Consider the following 18,599-nt stretch of genomic DNA (forward strand, 5'->3'; position numbering starts at 1 on the left):
TCCACTTTTCCCATCTTTTCCATCTGGCCCAGACCGACATGACGACTTCTCAAGCCCGACTCGTCTGCAGAGATTACAACAAAGACACATTTGACTTCTCACATTTCCTGCTCCATCCCCATCTATCTCCAACCTGCACAAACTCCTCATCCTGCTGATACTCCAATACTGAGATGCTGCTGCCGTATGTGTCCCTATCACTGCACCTACTGTGTGGTATAATAATGTTTCCTCTTACTGCCCCACTGTGCCCCTTACATAGTAATAAAGCCTCTTTGTGCTCTCAAGATGGTAAAATTGCCCCATGGAAAATATTTATACCATGGGCAAATGCCCTAGAAAACAGTGTTCACTGTTTGCCCCAGCAAAGTAATAATGCCCCATGTGCACATTTGAAGGCCACATTACACTGAGTGCCCCTATAACAATTATGCTTTTTAAGTGCCCACTTAAGATCTAATAATGTCCCTTGAGTCCCCCAAAGTATATCTCCTCTATATACATTATAATGGGCAAACAGCTCCCCTATATACAGTATAATGCACCCACATATTCTCTATATACATCATGATGCTCCCCAACTGCATAATGGGCCCACAGCTACAATATAAACAGTATGGTGGGTCCATAGCTCCTCTATACACATTGTGATGCAATCACAGCTCCACTATACACAGTATGGTGGTCCCATAGCTTCATTATACATAGTATGGTGGTCCCACAACCCCGCTATACATAGTATGATGGTCCCACAGCTCCGCTATACACAGTATGGTGGTCCTACAGCTCTGCTATATAAATTATGCTGGTGTCACAGTTTCACTTTACAAGGTATGGTGGTCCCACTGTTCCACTATACAAAGTATGGTTTGCCACAGCTCCGCTATACACAGTATGGTGGGCCCACAGCTCCCCTATACACAATATAATGAGCTCACAGATCCGCTATGCACAGTATGATGGACCCACAGCTTCTTTGCACATAGCATGATGTCTCTACTACTCCCCCAAAATACTGTATAATGAATCCCACAATAGCCCTCAGGCTGCGTAATGGCCTCGACATTAGTACCCAAACTGTACAATGGCCCCCGCATTAGTCCACCAGTTGTAAAAATAGTCTGGGTGAAATGGTGGATGAGGATGAGGAAAAAGCCAATATGCTAAATGACTTTTTTTCATCAGTATTTACAAAAGAAAATCCCATGGCAGCCAATATGACTAGTGATAAAAATTCCCAATTAAATGTTACCTGCTTAACCCAGCAGGAAGTACGGCGGCGTCTAAAAATCACAAAAATTGACAAATCTCCGGGCCCGGATGGGATACACCCCCGAGTACTGCAGGAATTAAGTACAGTCATTGATAGACCATTATTTTTAATCTTTAAAGAGTCCATAATAACAGGGTCTGTACCACAGGACTGGCGTATAGCAAATGTGGTGCCAATATTCAAAAAGGGGACAAAAACTGAACTCGGAAATTATAGGCCAGTAAGTTTAACCTCTACTGTGGGTAAAATCCTGGAGGGCATTCTAAGGGATGCTATACTGGAGTATCTGAAGAGGAATAACCTCATGACCCAGTATCAGCACGGGTTTACTAGGGTCCGATCATGTCAGACTAATTTGATCAGCTTCTATGAAGAGGTAAGTTCCGGTCTGGACCAAGGGAACCCAGTAGATGTAGTGTATATGGACTTTTCAAAAGCTTTTGATACGGTGCCACACAAAAGGTTGATACATAAAATGAGAATAATGGGGATAGGGGAAAATATGTGCAAGTGGGTTGAGAGTTGGCTCAGGGATAGGAAACAAAGGGTGGTTATTAATGGAGCACACTCGGACTGGGTCACGGTTAGTAGTGACAGGGGTCAATATTGGGCCCTCTTTTTAACATATTTATTAATGACCTTGTAGGGGGCATTCAGAGTAGAATTTCAATATTTGCAGATGACACTAAACTCTGCAGGGTAATCAATACAGGGGAGGATAATTTTATATTACAGGCTGATTTATGTAAACTAGAAGCTTGGGCTGATAAATGGCAAATGAGCTTTAATGGGGATAAATGTAAGGTCATGCACTTGGGCAGAAGAAATAAGATGTATAACTATGTGCTTAATTCTAAAACTCTGGGCAAAACTGTCAATGAAAAAGACCTGGGTGTATGGGTGGATGACAAACTCATATTCAGTGGCCAGTGTCAGGCAGCTGCTACAAAGGCAAATAAAATAATGGGATGCATTAAAAGAGGCATAGATGCTCATGAGGAGAACATAATTTTACCTCTATACAAGTCACTAGTGCGACCACACTTAGAATACTGTGCACAGTTCTGGTCTCCGGTGTATAAGAAAGACATAGCTGAACTGGAGCGGGTGCAGAGAAGAGCGACCAAGGTTATTAGAGGACTGGGGGGTCTGCAATACCAAGATAGGTTATTACACTTGGGGCTATTTAGTTTGGAAAAACGAAGACTAAGGGGTGATCTTATTTTAATGTATAAATATATGAGGGGACAGTACAAAGACCTTTCTGCTGATCTTTTTAATCATAGACCGGTGACAGGGACAAGGGGGCATCCTCTACGTCTGGAGGAAAAAAGGTTTAAGCATAATAACAGACGCGGATTCTTTACTGTAAGAGCAGTGAGACTATGGAACTCTCTGCCGTATGATGTTGTAATGAGTGACTCATTGCTTCAATTTAAGAGGGGACTGGATACCTTTCTGGAAAAGTATAATATTACAGGGTATATACCTTATTTTCCGGCGTATAAGACGACTGGGCGTATAAGACGACCCCCCAACTTTACCAGTTAAAATATAAAATCTTCTTAAAAGTCGGGGGTCTTCTTATACACCCTATGTCGTCTTATAGGGCCGGTGAATATGTGCCTTTTGGGGGGGGGGGGAGTGATCCTGATGACGAGGGGCGTCTCACAGGAAAGTGAGTATCCCCCATTACCTTATCGTAGCGGTGCAGCGTGGGGGTCTCAGTGCTGGGAGCGGCGGCGGCTGCTGTGCTCTGGTGCGGCGGCTGCTGTGCTCTGGTGCGGCGGCTCCTCTTCTGTGTGGGGCCTCTGTGCTGTGAGGTGGCGGTGGCGGCGGCATATCTTTATCCAGTTGGGGCTCCTCCGGCATCTCCTTAGCCCTGGAGGCCCCGCCGCAACTCCATCGGTGCAATGCAGCGGCCATTTTCCCGGAGGCAGCTCAATAGGTGCGATGCGGTGGCCTCCGGGAAAATGGCCGCTGCTCAGATTCAGATCTCGTCCCGAAATCTCGGGACACGAGATCTGAATCTGAGCAGCGGCCATTTTCCCGGAGGCCACCGCATCGCACCGATGGAGTTGCGGCGGGGCCTCCAGGGCTAAGGAGATGCCGGAGGAGCCCCAACTGGATAAAGATACGCCGCTGCCGCCGCCACCTCACAGCACAGAGGCCCCACACAGAAGAGGAGCCGCCGCACCAGAACACAGCAGCTGCCGCCGCTCCCAGCACTGACACCCCCACGCTGCACCGCTAGGATAAGGTAATGGGGATTACTCACTTTCCTGTGAGACGCCCCCTCGTCATCAGGATCACTCCCCCTCCCCACCCACCATATACACCGGCGTACAAGTCGATTCCCGGCGTATAAGACGACCCCCGACTTTTAAGAAGATTTTCGGGGGTTAAAAAGTCGTCTTATACGCCGGAAAATACGGTATATTAGATTCCTTGATAAGGCGTTGATCCAGGGAACTAGTCTGATTGCCGTATGTGGGGTCGGGAAGGAATTTTTTTCCCCATGATGGAGCTTACTCTTACCACATGGGTTTTTTTTGCCTTCCCCTGGATCAACATGTTAGGGCATGCTAGGCTATGGGTTGAACTAGATGGACTTAAAGTCTTCCTTCAACCTTAATAACTATGTAACTATGTATAATGGCCCCTGCATTAGTCTAACAGCTGTACAATGGCCTCTGCATTAATCCCCAAGCTGTATAATGGTCCCCGCTTTAATCCACCAGCTATATAAGGGCCCCTACATTAGTCCCCAAACTGTATAATGGCCCCTGCATTAGTCCACCAGCTGTACTATGGCCTCTACATTAGACCAGAAGCTGTATAATGGCCCCACATTAGTCCCCAAGCTGTATAATGGCCCCTGCATTAGTCCCCAAGCTGTATAATAGCCCCCGCATTAGTCCACCTGCTGTATAATGGCCCTGGCATTAGTCTTTTAGCTGTATAATGGCCCCTGCATTAGTCCACCAGCTGTATAATGGCCCCCGCATTAGTCCCCAAGCTGTATAATGGTCCTCGCATTAGTCCATAAGCTCTATAATGGCCCCAGGGTTAGTATACAAACTGTATAATGGCCCCTGCATTAGTCCACAAACTGTATAATGGCCCCTGCATTAGTCCCATAGCTGTATAATGGCCGCCACATTAGTCCAGAAGCTGTTTAATGGCCCCTGCATTACTTCAGAAGCTATATAATTCCCCTGAGCATTAGTCCCCAAGCTGTATAATGGCCCCAGCATTAGTCTACAAGCTGTATAATCTAAAGAAAACACCGTGTGCACTGCTATTTTCTGGTGCAGAGACTAGGTACCCAAATCCTTCAATAGATAATGAAAAAAGTCTCGCACTCAACTTAAATACAGGTATTTTTTGCAGATTTATTGGTACTGAAGTAGCACTCCAGTGCTTTTTTTGTAACTTTTTTTGTGGCGACGGTCCGACGCAACACGACGCAACCATCGTGCGACGGTTGCGACGTGTGGCAATGCGTCGTACTGCATCGCTAATGCAAGTCTATGGAGAAAAAACGCATCCTGCAAGTACTTTTGCAGGATGCGTTTTTTCAACAAAACGACGCATAGAGACGTGCAGTGCACGACGCTAGTGTGAAAGAGGCCTTAGACCACAATCTGTATAATTCCCCCGCATTAGTCAACAAGCTGTATAATGACCCCTGCATTAGTCCACAAGTAGCACAATGGCTGCTGAAGTAGTGTATGTGGGCCCTCACACTCTTTCACAGTCCCCCACACTATGTATAAGAATCCCCAATTGTTTATGATGCCCCCCACATCACACCACAGGTTTTAATTAAAAAAAAACACACACAGTACTCACCAAATTCAGGATTCTGACGAGTCCTGCGGCTAGGCATCTCGCCATCATAGCACCAAGCACTCACCATATGTCAGAGTTGCGTCGCAGCGTGATGATGTCACCATGCCAGGACTCTGACGTCCAGTACGTGTGTAGATGTCTCAGTTAATCTGTAGACCGCAGGCATAAAGCGATGTGTGGTCTATAGAACAGAGAGCAGTAGTGCAGAAAGATCGTGTCTCTCTGCTCTACCGCAGGGCTTAACTGTATATGCACATGGGTAACCGTCCACTTTACCCCCTACCGCATACTGTGACTACAGACATCAGATATTACAGCAGTCACATATTACCCTGTATATAACATCCGATGTCTGTGGACACAGCATATCATATCCCTCCTATATCCTATACTATGTGTACAGGCTAGTGATGAGCGAGTATACTCTTTGTTCGGGTTTTCCAGAGCATGCTCGGGTGGTCTCCGAGTATTTGTGAGTGCTCGGAGATTTAGTTTTTGCATGATTTATGACTGCTAGCCAGCCTGTGTACATGTGGGGGTTGCCTAGTTGCTAGGGAATCCCCACATGCATTCAGCCTGTCTAGCAGCCGCAAATTATGCAGCTGCGTCAAGAAAAACTAAATCTCCGAGCACTCACAAATACTCGGAGACCACCAGAGCACAGAGCATGCTAGGGAAAACCTGAGCAACAAGTATACTCGCTCATCACTAGTACAGACATCAGATGTTATATACAGGATAATGTCATGTTCTAAACTACTACAATATGTGTACAGACATCAGATCTTATACACAGGACAATATGTCATGTTGTTATATATTATACTGTGTGTACAGACATCAGATTTTATATCACGTATTATGCATATAATATATTATGTATATAATATCAGATGTCTGTGCATTTAATATAGGATATAAGAGTGACATATTATCCTGTACACTGTGCTATGTACACTGTGTATACTATGATATATGCACTGGCTGATCACTCCTGAACCTGGCTACAGTGCATAAATAATATACTGTTAATATATGGAACTACTGTATATATACAGTACTATATAGAATCTTCCTATGGGGGTGCAATATACTATAGAATCTGCTATGGGGCTGCATTATACTATCTAGAGTCTGCCTTTGGGGAGTGCGTTACACAATATAGAGTCTGCCTACGGGAGGTGCATTATACAATATAGAGTCTGCCTACTGCCTATGGGGGTGCATTATACAATATGGAGTCTGCCTATGGGGAGTATTTTATACAATATAGAGTCTGCCTATGGGGAGTGCATTATACTATATTGAGAACTCTCTGGTGCATTATACTATATGGAGGCTATCTAGTGGGCCATCATACAGTGTGGAAATTACAGTGAGAGGGCCATCATACAGTGTTGAAGCCATTAAACAGTTTGTGGGCTACTAAGCGGTCAGTATACTGTGTGGGTGGTACTATACAGTGAGGGGGCATTATACTGTGAAGAGGGGAGCTGTACAGGGGGGAGACTAGGGGCATTATTAAATGTAAAATTGGCACTTATTGTTATAGGGGGACTCAGGTTACTGTGATTGTCAAAGGGACACACAGAGGGCAATATTACTTTCTAGGGGGTAAAATGTGGGCACTGTTTTCTAGGGCACTTGCACATGACATTACTATATTCTAGAAGTTTGTTTTACTAGCCAGAGGCACACTGTTCCACAGAGCAGGTGCAGTAATAGGGACACATAAGGCAGCAGGGTTTCAGCATTGGGACATCAGCAGGATAAGGAGTTTGTGCAGGTTGGGAATAGATGGTGATGGGGCTGGAAATATGAGAAGTGAAATGTGTCTATGTTGTATTCTCTGCAGACAAGTCCTGGCTGGAGAAGTTGCAATGTCAGTCTGGGCCTAATGGAAAAGACGTGAAAAGTGAACGATTCCATCAGAAAGGACGTCAGTGGTAAGATACCATCTATAACTCTGCTGTGATCTCTTATATGATCTGTAGGACTGGTATGTACCACTGATCATATGGCGGTAATATCCATGTTGGTCTTTGTATCGAGATTATTTTCAGCAACTGCGAGGTCATCAGCTGAGGTTCTCCTACATCTACTATTAGGGTGCATCACCCAGTTGTAATCAAGGTTACCTGGTTAGGGGCCCACTCAAGAAGTTTCACCCCCCCTTGGAACCAAAGCCGTAGCTATGCCTCTGGCAGCTTGAACTTACACACAGATGGGGTAACACTGGGGCTGATGACTCCCACTGGCAGCGCAACAGGATCTGTGTCAAGTTTCAAATTGAGCAATAAGTGCCTCAGAGCGACTGCAGACACCATGACAAGGAAAGATCCGTCCCTGTAAGGGACCTCCTGCCCCAGCCCCCTGGCACTCTCACTCTGCTAACCTTATTTAAGAACCTCCTCTCCATGGAATCAGCCTGACAGTTGACGTGAGATTAGCAGACACGCCCTCCCTCACATCTTGCAGCGTGGGCATATCTGCAATACTGGGATGGTCAGGTCGGCACTTGACCAACTTCTAAAAACGTTGCCTGCCGGGAGGCTTAAAACTGCTGCTTGTACACACAATAGCGCTGCACAACTTAAATCAGCAGTGCCAAGGGGCGGCACAGAACAGCATATCGCGCCACCCCTGGTCCTGCTGGTTTCAGCTGTGCAGCATGATTGGGTGCGCAAGGCAAGTTAATGATGCCTAACATGCATGCTGCTTGATCAAGCGACCCACTACAGGGATTGGTCCTACTGGTATTTGCCAGAATTGCTAGTCCTGCCCTGGAATAATAGCAGGTGTAGCCTCTACCCTCACTGTGCTGACAATTAATTTTGCTTTGAGTAATATGGATGTAAGTGGGTTTTTTTTTAGTGGGACTGGACTGGTGAGCTCAGGAAGTGGGGAGGAGGGAATGAAGTCTCTCATAAGTGGATAAAGAATCATATTTCTCTTATTAGATATATTTCAATGTTTCCATTATTCACTTGTACTATTTATGTATAAGTTTTCTGAAAGAACAGAAAGCTTTGCAGACATATTTAGGAGACGTTAGTTACATGCTATGTGGTGACACTGGCAAATGTACACACTGAAAATACATAGGCAAGTCACACAACCAATCAGTATTTATGTATTTTTTTATTTCACTCACGTATATTATCATCACTGTCCCCATTGGGACTCACTATCTTAATTCCCTATCAGTTTGTCTTTGACGTGTGGGAGGATACCCACACTAACACAAAGAGAACATACAAACAGTGATGAGCGAATATACTCGTTACTCGAGATTTCTTGAGCACGCTCGGGGGTCCTCCGAGTATTTTTTAGTGCTCGGAGATTTAGTTTTTCTTGCCACACCTGAATGATTTACATCTGTTAGCCAACATAAGTACATGTGGGGGTTGCCTGGTTGCTAGGGAATCCCCACATGTACTTAAGCTCGAGAAATCTCGAGTAACGAGTATATTCGCTCATCACTACATACAAACTCTTGCACATGTTATCCTTGCTGGGATTTGCACCCAGGACCACAGCGGTGAAAACTGAACAGCAAATGGATACCATAAACATTTTATTTTTGTGCAATCTGTTTCTGGCTGCTCAATAGGTAGATGTTTTGTTTTTCTTATATGAAAAACAAATCCATAAACAATAGTCAAGATGAGCCGAGCTGTGGATGTTTGGGTTCGTTGGTTTCATCCGAATTTTAGTCCAGCAGACAGCTGTGAGCTGGTCTTATTAGGCTGGGAAGGGAACAATACCAATTGACCTTCCCAGCCTATTAATATCAGCCTCCAGCTGTCTGCTTTACTGATTGAAAATGTGGGGACACCCAAAAAATGACATGGGGTCCCCTATTTTTAACCACCAGTAAGGCAAAGCAGATACCTTGGGACTTATACTAATAGGCTAGGAAGGGCCATGGATATTGGCCCCTTCCCAGCCTAATAAGACCAGCCGTCAGCCACCCCAGAAATGACGCATCCATTAGATGCACCAATTCTGGTGCTTAGCCTTGGCTCTTCCTGATTGCCCCCACACCATGGAAATCTGGGTAATAGTTTTTGGGTTGATGTCAGCTATGTAATGTCAGGTAGCATCAAGCCCACGGGATAGTAATGTAGAGGTGCCTATCAGAAACCCCCATTGCTAAATCCATATTTAAAAATAAACACACACACACAAAAAAAGTTTATTTGAATAAAGACTCCCCGACACATTCCTTGGTTTAACCTTTTATAATTAAAAAATAATCCACACAGATCTGGTATAATACATTGTGGTTCCCATGACATCCAGTGATTCTCTACTGCAAGCTATGGAGCGTTGTTCTGAGAACGAGGCTCCATAGGTCTCATGAACGATGATGTCAGTAACGTCATCGCTCATGAGTAACTGCATCGCTGTCCCCTGTGACAGCCTGTTCCAGGAGTGACAGTCAACTCAACCGGGAGTTAGTGCAGACCCAGGCTCCTGTGATGTCACATTTGAGACTCCTTTTAAATGAAACGTCACAGGAGGGACAGAAAAAAAGCCACATTTAGTGATTAGCAAGATTGGGAAAAGTAAGGGGTATTGTGTAATAAAGCAAATTACAAAATTGGCATTTAATATATGCAACAACAAATCAAAATTAACTCATAATTGATTAAACATAGGATATCACCCTATAGTACTACCATAACCTTCTCAAAAGAATAGGGTGAAAAATGCCAATACAAAAATATAATAAAAATATGAAATTTTATTAATAATATTAAAATACATATATAGATTTAAAAAAGGGGGGACAACCTAACAACAGAATAAGAAAAAACCCCAGTGCAATAATTGGAGTGGGTACATGGACAGTCATAAACTGATACATTTATCAAGAGAACCCATTAAAATATAGCCAATATACAGTATATTTGCAAACCTGCATTCAAAAGTCAATAAGGCAACAATAATAGGATAAAGGAAAAATCTTATTGCATTATAAAGTCCATACCCAATAATATCCAGTTTCCTCCAAATGCACGTTTCGCCTGGTAATGGCTTTTTCAAGGAGTGACACTATCCTATTATTGTTGCCTTATTGACTTTTAAATGCAGGTTTGCAAATATATATTGGCTATATTTTAATGGGTTCTCTTGATAAATGTATCAGTTTATGACTGTGTCCATGTACCCACTCCAATTATTGCACTGGGGTTTTTTCTTATTCTGTTGTTAGGTTGTCCCCCCTTTTTTTAATCGATATATGTATTTTATTATTAATAAAATTTCATATTTTAATTATAATATTTTTGTATTGGCATTTTTTCACCCTATTCTTTTGAGAAGGTTAAAATTGGCTTTTAATTTAAACATGGCCGATCCTGCAGCCAACTTCTAATTCACAACACCTGCATGCTTGGCTCAGACAACTGCGCGTGTGCATGGAGGGGTTGGAGAAACATCCATAACATTTATCTTAAATGTATGGTCAGATTAAAGGGGTTTTCCATTTAGAGTAACCTGTCCTTCACAGGCATGCGTTGTGTTTGATTTTATTACTATATGCTACTCACCTTCACCGAGTCCACAGCTGCCTCTACTTTGCTGTTCTGGTCTTTGTTTACTGGCTGCAACGGTGAAGTCATAACTACAGCACACAACACTGCTGCAGCCAATCACTAAGCTTGGTGATAGGCTGTAGCAGTGATGAGTGCTGAGCTTAGAGATTGGCTGCAGCATTGATATGTGCTAAACTTAGTGATAGGCTGCAGCAACGATATGTGCAGAGCTTAGTGATCAGTTGCTGCATTGATGTGTGCTATACTTAGTGATTGGCTGCAGCAGTGGTGTGCACTGCAGTCATATCACCACCACTGTAGACAGTAAGCAGATACTGCTGCAGCGACAGAGAGAAGTGCTGGACTCTGGGAGAGAATAACACTGATATTATTTTTATCAAGCGCAGGCTCTTAGGGTACTTTCACACTTCCGTCGGTACGGGGCCGTCGCAAGCCTTCAGCCCGACGTACGTTGTGCAAAATTTAGCACAACGTGGGCAGCGGATGCAGTTTACAACGCATCCGCTGCCCATTGTGATGAGCGGGGAGGAGGGGGCGGAGTTCCAGCCGCACATGCGCGGTCGGAAATGGCGGACACGTCGCACAAAAAAAGTTACATTGAACTTTTTTTGTGCGTCACGTCCGCCAAAACACGACACGTGTGCCCATCCGTCGTGATCCGTTGCGCATACAAGTCTATGGGCAAAAAACCCATCCTGCAAGCACATTTGTGTGAAAGTAGCCTAAGAGAACAGAAATTCATGAATGGTAAACCTTTAAAAGTTAAATATACTGTAGACTGAAGACAAGTTTCTCTGCTTCACCTACTTGGTAGTAATATGGGCATCTTTACTTACTTTGCTTACCTTACAGTAGTTATATCTTTATTAACACTTATTTTGGCTGGGTGACAGGATCATAATGCCTCTTTAGATTCCTCCTACATCCAAAAGCCTTGTCCAGTGCACAGAATCTGCACTTTACATCTGTCCCATCTTCCCATATCTCTTTAGGTTGTAAGCTAAAATCAGGATCTTTTCTCATTTTGCATATTTAAAAGGTTTTTCCAGGCTGTGGGCAAATTTCAAATTGTGACTGTGTGCAATGTGCACACGGGCATGATTCACCTGTTTTCCCAGCATGGGTGGGCAATAAATCGGAAGCTTGTGGTCACTTGGCTGCTCACTCATGTAGGGAATACAGGGGAATTGTGATATCAATAATATTGTCAATTTAGTTACTGAAGTTTAACCCTGATGTTGCTGCCAATGCAGTAAGGCTAGAACTAAACCACGACTCTGGTTTTGTGACAGGAAATCTCAGGAAACTTGCGCAACCAAGAATATTTTTGCAGCTGGTCTGTGACTTATTGCTGAGCAAATATTCTAGAGTTGCTACTTGGCAGTAAAATTCAGGCAAATTGCAAACAAGTCGCACAAAAGTAATAAGTCGCATGCAAATTGCCTTGACGCTTATGGTGGCAATGTAGCATGTTAGATGTTCCTGCTGTGGTAGGTCATGGGTCACAGTGAAACCGTATTGATTGACAGTAATTAGATGCAAGGTCACATTATGAAAACACTAAACTTCACTTGGCACAACGAGTGTTGCCTTTTAGCCTTAGCCAAAATAAGCTCTACTTTAGGTTTGGATGATAAGTTGTTGTGAAGCATCTACTGATTGTAAAAAGATTAAGGATTAAGAGGTTAAGTATATAAAGAGAGAAGTTTACTTACCTCCGACATCCATGTCCACCTTATAGTGTATAAAATGTGTATGGATGGTCCCCAGAGTATGAGGCCCCACTCTATTTCCATGTTGCAGCCCGGCATCCGTGAAGAAAGTTGTACTTATATATCCTGTTGCATGAACTTTTGACTCAATAGCTCCATTTTGATAGAACATAAAGTCAAACACATAATCATAGTTTCCAATGGTGGCAATGGTTCTAATAATCAAAACAGTGTTGGCCAATCCACCGTAGTAAGAAGATCCAAGACTTGAGAAATGCCGTCTCAAAGGAATACCGGAGTTGAGTTCAAATATGCAAATGGATCCTTTGTTAAGAACAGAGCTGTCTGAGTCAAGCAAGTAATGGGTATCTATGAATGTAGCAAAATAGGGACAGTCAATGCCACGAACCAACTGGAAGGAAGAACGACCAATGCCAAAGTGTCCATCCATGTACCTTGTTGTCATTCCAGTAGGAGCATTGGACCCATACACAGAGCTAGTTTCTTGGATGCTAAGCTCATACACTATCCTTTCCCCCTTAAACTTGATATCATATAACCTGAGTCCTCTATTTACATTAATCCCAAATGCAAAACTCCAGTGTTGGAAGAGCACCTGGTTGTTCTTCACGCTATATCGAGCACCTTGTGGTTCATACTGCATAGGAATATCAGAGACTGAACTTTTTTGGGATTTCAGAGAAGCGATGTTATTCTCAAGATGTGGCATTTTCAATTTCACTACCTTCAAATGTCCCTTCTTATATTTCTCCTCCAATGTAGACAAGCTTTCAAAGTAGTCACCATTATAAAACACTCTTTCCACACTCCACTTACTACAGTTAAGGTCCTTATGGTTCAATAAAATTTCTAACCCAGTTGGATGCAGGAAATATCCACTACCTTGTGTGTTAAAGAAGATACCAAACCAGGTTTTCCGCTCTCCAGATACAAAACCTCTTGGAGCACCAGTCAAAGCAGTGAGAAATTCAATGTTGGATTCATTATGGCCCAATACTTCCTTGAGGAAACTCTTTGCCTTGCTGTATTCTTTAAGAAGAAAGTGCTTTCGTATCTGATTGTACTCGCTGCCAATGACTGGTCTACGATGATAAAGTAGTTTGTTTGAATATCTCTGGAGTGTAACATCATTCCTGTATGTAGGATTTGGAAGAGGTCCCACCACAAACTCCTTAATTTCAGGTTCTGAATGACTTCCAAAATAAACAACAGCCATTGCTTCTCTCCTGGGCTTAGGTCCTCCTTTGTCCAGGTAAGATAAAGCATCCTGCTTGCTGGGAGGCAGTAGTTCCACAGAATATATGCAGTTGGAAGAAGGGTCAGCATTAGAGATGTCCACTAGATTCTCATTGATGTTCTTCTTAAGAAAATCCACTACCTGGGCCAGTTCTTCAGGTGTTAGGTCTGCAAACACCAAACTCTGATCATTGTGCTTGAAAACAGATGTTTTCTGATTCCCATAATTACAAGATTTAAATCTGGATCCAAACAGAAGTACAGAAACTAAAGCTAAAATGGTGACAACTGCCAGGATCAGAAGCGTAGTGACTATTTTAACATTCATGTTTGCCTTGCATTAAACCATCGGGTCCTCCAGTGTAAGGGATTGAACTCCGTGCCTTGGCTAAGAAGAAATTTCTACCACTCATTCCTGCCTATTTAACTTGCTGGATCCTACAAGAAAACTGGGAGGAGGAAAGGAACTAGATGCTGAAGAATAGATTATGTGATTTGTTTTTATCCTTTTTGATTAACCCTAGTCTGTAACCTATCCAGCCGTGACTTTACAGCTACAGTCTTGAAATGTGAAGCTGTAGGAAACATTTGTTAAGGGATACAACAATGTACTTAGGCTTAAATCACGCACAAATAAATTTAGTTTCAAAACACAGTGTTAAATGTCATTTTATTTTTAGTGTGAAGTCCGCATCCATAATGTTATACATATTTATCATGTCAGGCCAGTTTAACTATGTCCCTGCTGATAAAGAAATATATTAAAAGTTACTTTTGTTCATTCAGTTGTTGCCATAAATTCTGTGAATGTTCATGCAAAATCCTTTAGAACCTGATGTCCAACAATGTTTATGACACTCTCTGCATCTGCCTCTCATCAAGTGGAGGGGGGGGGGGGATAAAAAAAATGTCTGAATGTGAGTGAGGAGGTGAGGAGAGCAGCAAAGAAGTACAAGGAATCGTTTTTACCTTATGCTCCCACTAAACGATCATTTTCTTACAACTCTTTCAAGTTTACCTGTTGTTTCAGCTAACCTTTCAGAATAGGCTGTGATGTGTTGTGTGAGTTCATGAGGAACACGGTTTCTGGCCATTATTTGACTTGTATCTTACATTTTTTAAGCCGCTTTTCCCAGCAAGTGGGCGGGGGCTAGCTGCTATAATGTTCCCATTGCCTTTGTAACACACAGAGAGAAGCAGCAGCATTGAAAGCATTATACAGCAGTACTTAGCTGTGTGGCTGTGTCTGCAGCACTGGAGTGAAGTTAAACAGTTGCTTGAAGATGCAACAGGCTGAGTCTGCCTGTTTGTCACTGTGCTGGGTGCTCTTCACTCCTCTTCCTTCTCCATATAGCATAATAGCAGGTGTAGCCTGGAACCTCACTGTGCTAGCAGTTGATTTTGCTTTTAGAAATATATATTTAAGCTGCTTTTATTTTTAAAAGTGTGGATGGCGGAGGAGGGAAAGAAGACTCTCGTAAGTGGAGAAAGAATCATATTTACCTGATTATCTAAATTTCAATGTTTCTTATGTTCTCTTGTACTATTGATTTATGTAAAGTTTTCTGAAAGAACAGAAGGCCTTTCAGACATATTGAAGAGAAGTTATCTACTTGTTGGTGGCAACACTGGAAAATATACACTCTGAAAATACATAGGGAAGTAATATTACTAATCAATATTTATGTATTTTTTTCACTCACTCATATTATCATCGCTGTCCCCATTGGGGCTCACTATCTAAATTCCCTATCAGTTTGTCTTTGAAGTGTAATCGGATACCCACACAAACACAAGGAGAACATACAAACTCTTGCACGTTATCCTTAGTGGTATTTGACCACAGCGGCGAAAAATGAACAGCAAACTGAGACCATACAAGTTTGTTTCTTACTGTTCAATAGGTAGAAGTTTGGATTTGTTTTTTCATATAAGAAAAACAAAAGACAAAACTATAGATGATGAAAACTATAGCAGATTCATGGATGTTTGGGTTCGTCGGTTGCGGACTAACTTTAGTCTACAATAAAGCAGACAGCTTGGGGGTGATACTAGTAGGCTGGGAAGGGCCATGGATATTAGCCTCTTCCCAGCCTAATAAGACTAGCCCTCAGCCTCCCCCAAAATGGCGTATCCATTAGATGCACCAATTCTGGCACTTTGCCACCACACCAGGACAATCAGGGTAATCATTTTGGGGGTTGATGTCAGCTGTGTAATGTCAACTAGCATCAAGCCCAGGGGTTAGTAATGTAGTGGTGTCTAACAGATGCCCCCACTACTAATCCCGTATTTAAAAATAAAAAGCACAAGGAAAAAAAAAATACCCACAGCTCCATGATAATCCATTTTAGTTCCCACGACTTCCAGTGATTATCCTTTGCAAGCTATGGAGGATTATTCTGAGAATGAGGCTACATAGGTCACTCTCAGTCATGTCTCGCGTGCGATGATATTAGTAAAGTCATCACCTGTAAGACATGATCAGGAGTGACCTATGGAGCGTCGTTCTGAGAACAACTCTCCATAGGTTGCAGCAGGGAATAGCTGGACAATGTGGGACCACAATGGATTATGTCAGAGCTGAGAGGATTCTTTTTTAATAAATGGGTGAACCAGGGAATGTCAGGGAGCATTTATTCAAATCGGCACACAGTAAAAAGTTTAATTTTAAATATAGGGTACTGGTGGTGTCTGATAGACATCTCTTCATTACCAACCCTTGGGCTTCCAGCAGACCTCAACCTTCAAAACTATTACTCTGATTGCCACCACACCAGGGCAATCAAGAAGAGCCGAGGCTAATCTCCAGCGCCATTTCTGCAGTGACTGAGGGCTGGAAGGGGCCAATATCCATGGATCTTCCCAATCTATTAATATCAGTCCCCAGCTTTCTGCTGTAATGCTTTTAGGGTCCTCTCTAATTTTTAATGACCAGTGAAGGCACAGCAAACAGCTCAGGGCTGATATTAATAGACTGGGAAGGTCCATAGATATTGCTTTTCTTTGGCTGGTTATTAAAAAAAGAGGGGACCCCACATCATTTTTTAAATCTATTTTACACTGTCCCTCAATTGAGCAGTGCCCTGTCCCTATGCTTGTCAGAGCACAATGGCACCCGCCACCCATGATTTATGCAGTCCAGGTCACATGTTGTGCCGGCCAATCACAGTCATGCCAGTACTTGGCATTGCTGTGGTGGCTCGGGAAGTACCCACAGCCTAAAAGCGTGTTTATTGTTGAAAAGCTGAAGTGCAGCCAAACTTTATTTGACACTGAACCCAAACAGAAAAATAAACTTCTGGGAAAAAGTCTGTGTTCAGAGCTTGGCACCAGACACGAATCCTGAACTTTACACTTTGGGTTCGCTCAACCCTAGACAAAACTGATATATGGATCAAACAAAAGAAAAAAATAGATAATTTCTCAGTTGTATAAAAGCCTCCACAAACCTTTTAATGAGGCCTAACCCTGCGCTGACCTCAAATTTCTTGTACAATTATGTAATTTACTTATTTGCAGTAGTACAGAGCGGTAATTATCACTTGTCTCTGGCTATGAGAGATAGTTAATTATGTATGAGACCTTTGACCTCTCCACATGTGAACAACTTGTCACTTATGAAATTTCTCATCACACTGACTTGTATGCAATAGAGCTGAATTTTACAACATTGTTTGGTACTGTACTGCCCCTGCTGGTAACAGTAATGAATGACACGAAGTTTAAGCAATACTATGCTGCAGCTATAGAGCCACATACACAGTTTATGGGTTGTCTCAAGTAAAATGAACACTGGCTACAAAACAGGGTCATGGCAGAAAAACGTTAGCATCGGCTGCCTTAAGACCTGCAAATAGATTTGATGGCAGCAGGCACAGAGGTACACAGTAAGGTCCCCCTTCACACGTCAGCGTTTCCAGTATGTGTGGTGACAATTTGCACACGTACCGGAGACACGTATACACGCACACGCATTATAATCTATGTTCTTATACAGATCAATATACTGCTCCCAGGTTTTTGGGTATATATACAGTACAGACCAAAAGCTTGTGCACACCTCATTTAAAGATTTTTCTGTATTTTCATGACTATGAAAATTGTACATTCACACTGAAGGCATCAAAACTATGAATTAACACATGTGGAATTACGAGTACTTAACAAAAAAGTGTGAAACAACTGAAATTATGTCTTATATTCTAGGTTCTTCAAAGTAGCCACCTTTTGCTTTGATGACTGCTTTGCACACGCTTGGCATTCTCTTGATGAGCTTCAAGAGGTAGTCACCGGAAATGGTTTTCACTTCACAGGAGTGCCCTGTCAGGTTTTGATAAGTGGGATTTCTTGCCTTATAAATGGGGTTGGGACCATCAGTTGTGTTGTGCAGAAGTCTCGTGGATACACAGCTGATAGTCCTACTGAATAGACTGTTAGAATTTGTATTATGGCAAGAAAAAAGCAGCTAAGTAAAGAAAAACGAGTGGCCATCATTACTTTAAGAAATGAAGGTCAGTCAGTCTGAAAAATTGGGCAAACTTTGAAAGTGTCCCCAAGTGCAGTGGCAAAAACCATCAAGCGCTACAAAGAAACTGGCTCACATGAGGACCGCCCCAGGAAAGGAAGACCAAGAGTCACCTCTGCTTCTGAGGATAAGTTTATACAAGTCACCAGCCTCAGAAATCGCAGGTTAACAGCAGCTCAGATTAGAGATCAGGTCAATGCCACACATAGTTCTAGCAGCAGACACATCTCTACAACAACTGTTAAGAGGAGACTTTGTGCAACAGGCCTTCATGGTAAAATAGCTGCTAGGAAACCACTGCTAAGGACAGGCAACAAGCAGAAGAGAATGGACATTAGACCAGTGGAAATCTGTGCTTTGGTCTGATGAGTCCAAATTTGAGATCTTTGGCTCCAACCACCGTGTGTTTG

At 42.8% G+C, this 18,599-nt stretch overlaps 1 protein-coding gene across 1 annotated transcript in view; it reads right to left on the reverse strand.

Annotated features, from left to right (window-relative positions):
* Positions 1 to 14,066, reverse strand: part of LOC143765425 (amine oxidase [copper-containing] 3-like) — a 36,324-nt gene extending 22,258 nt beyond the window's left edge. The window contains exon 1 of the mRNA XM_077252071.1: positions 12,408 to 14,066. Coding sequence (XP_077108186.1) covers positions 12,408 to 13,989 — 1,582 coding nt within the window. The 5' untranslated portion in view covers positions 13,990 to 14,066. The remainder of the gene's footprint in view (positions 1 to 12,407) is intronic.
* Positions 14,067 to 18,599: the final 4,533 nt, after the last annotated feature.

This window comes from Ranitomeya variabilis, chromosome 4 (assembly GCF_051348905.1).
Source record: "Ranitomeya variabilis isolate aRanVar5 chromosome 4, aRanVar5.hap1, whole genome shotgun sequence".
NCBI classification, from domain to species: domain Eukaryota; kingdom Metazoa; phylum Chordata; class Amphibia; order Anura; family Dendrobatidae; genus Ranitomeya; species Ranitomeya variabilis.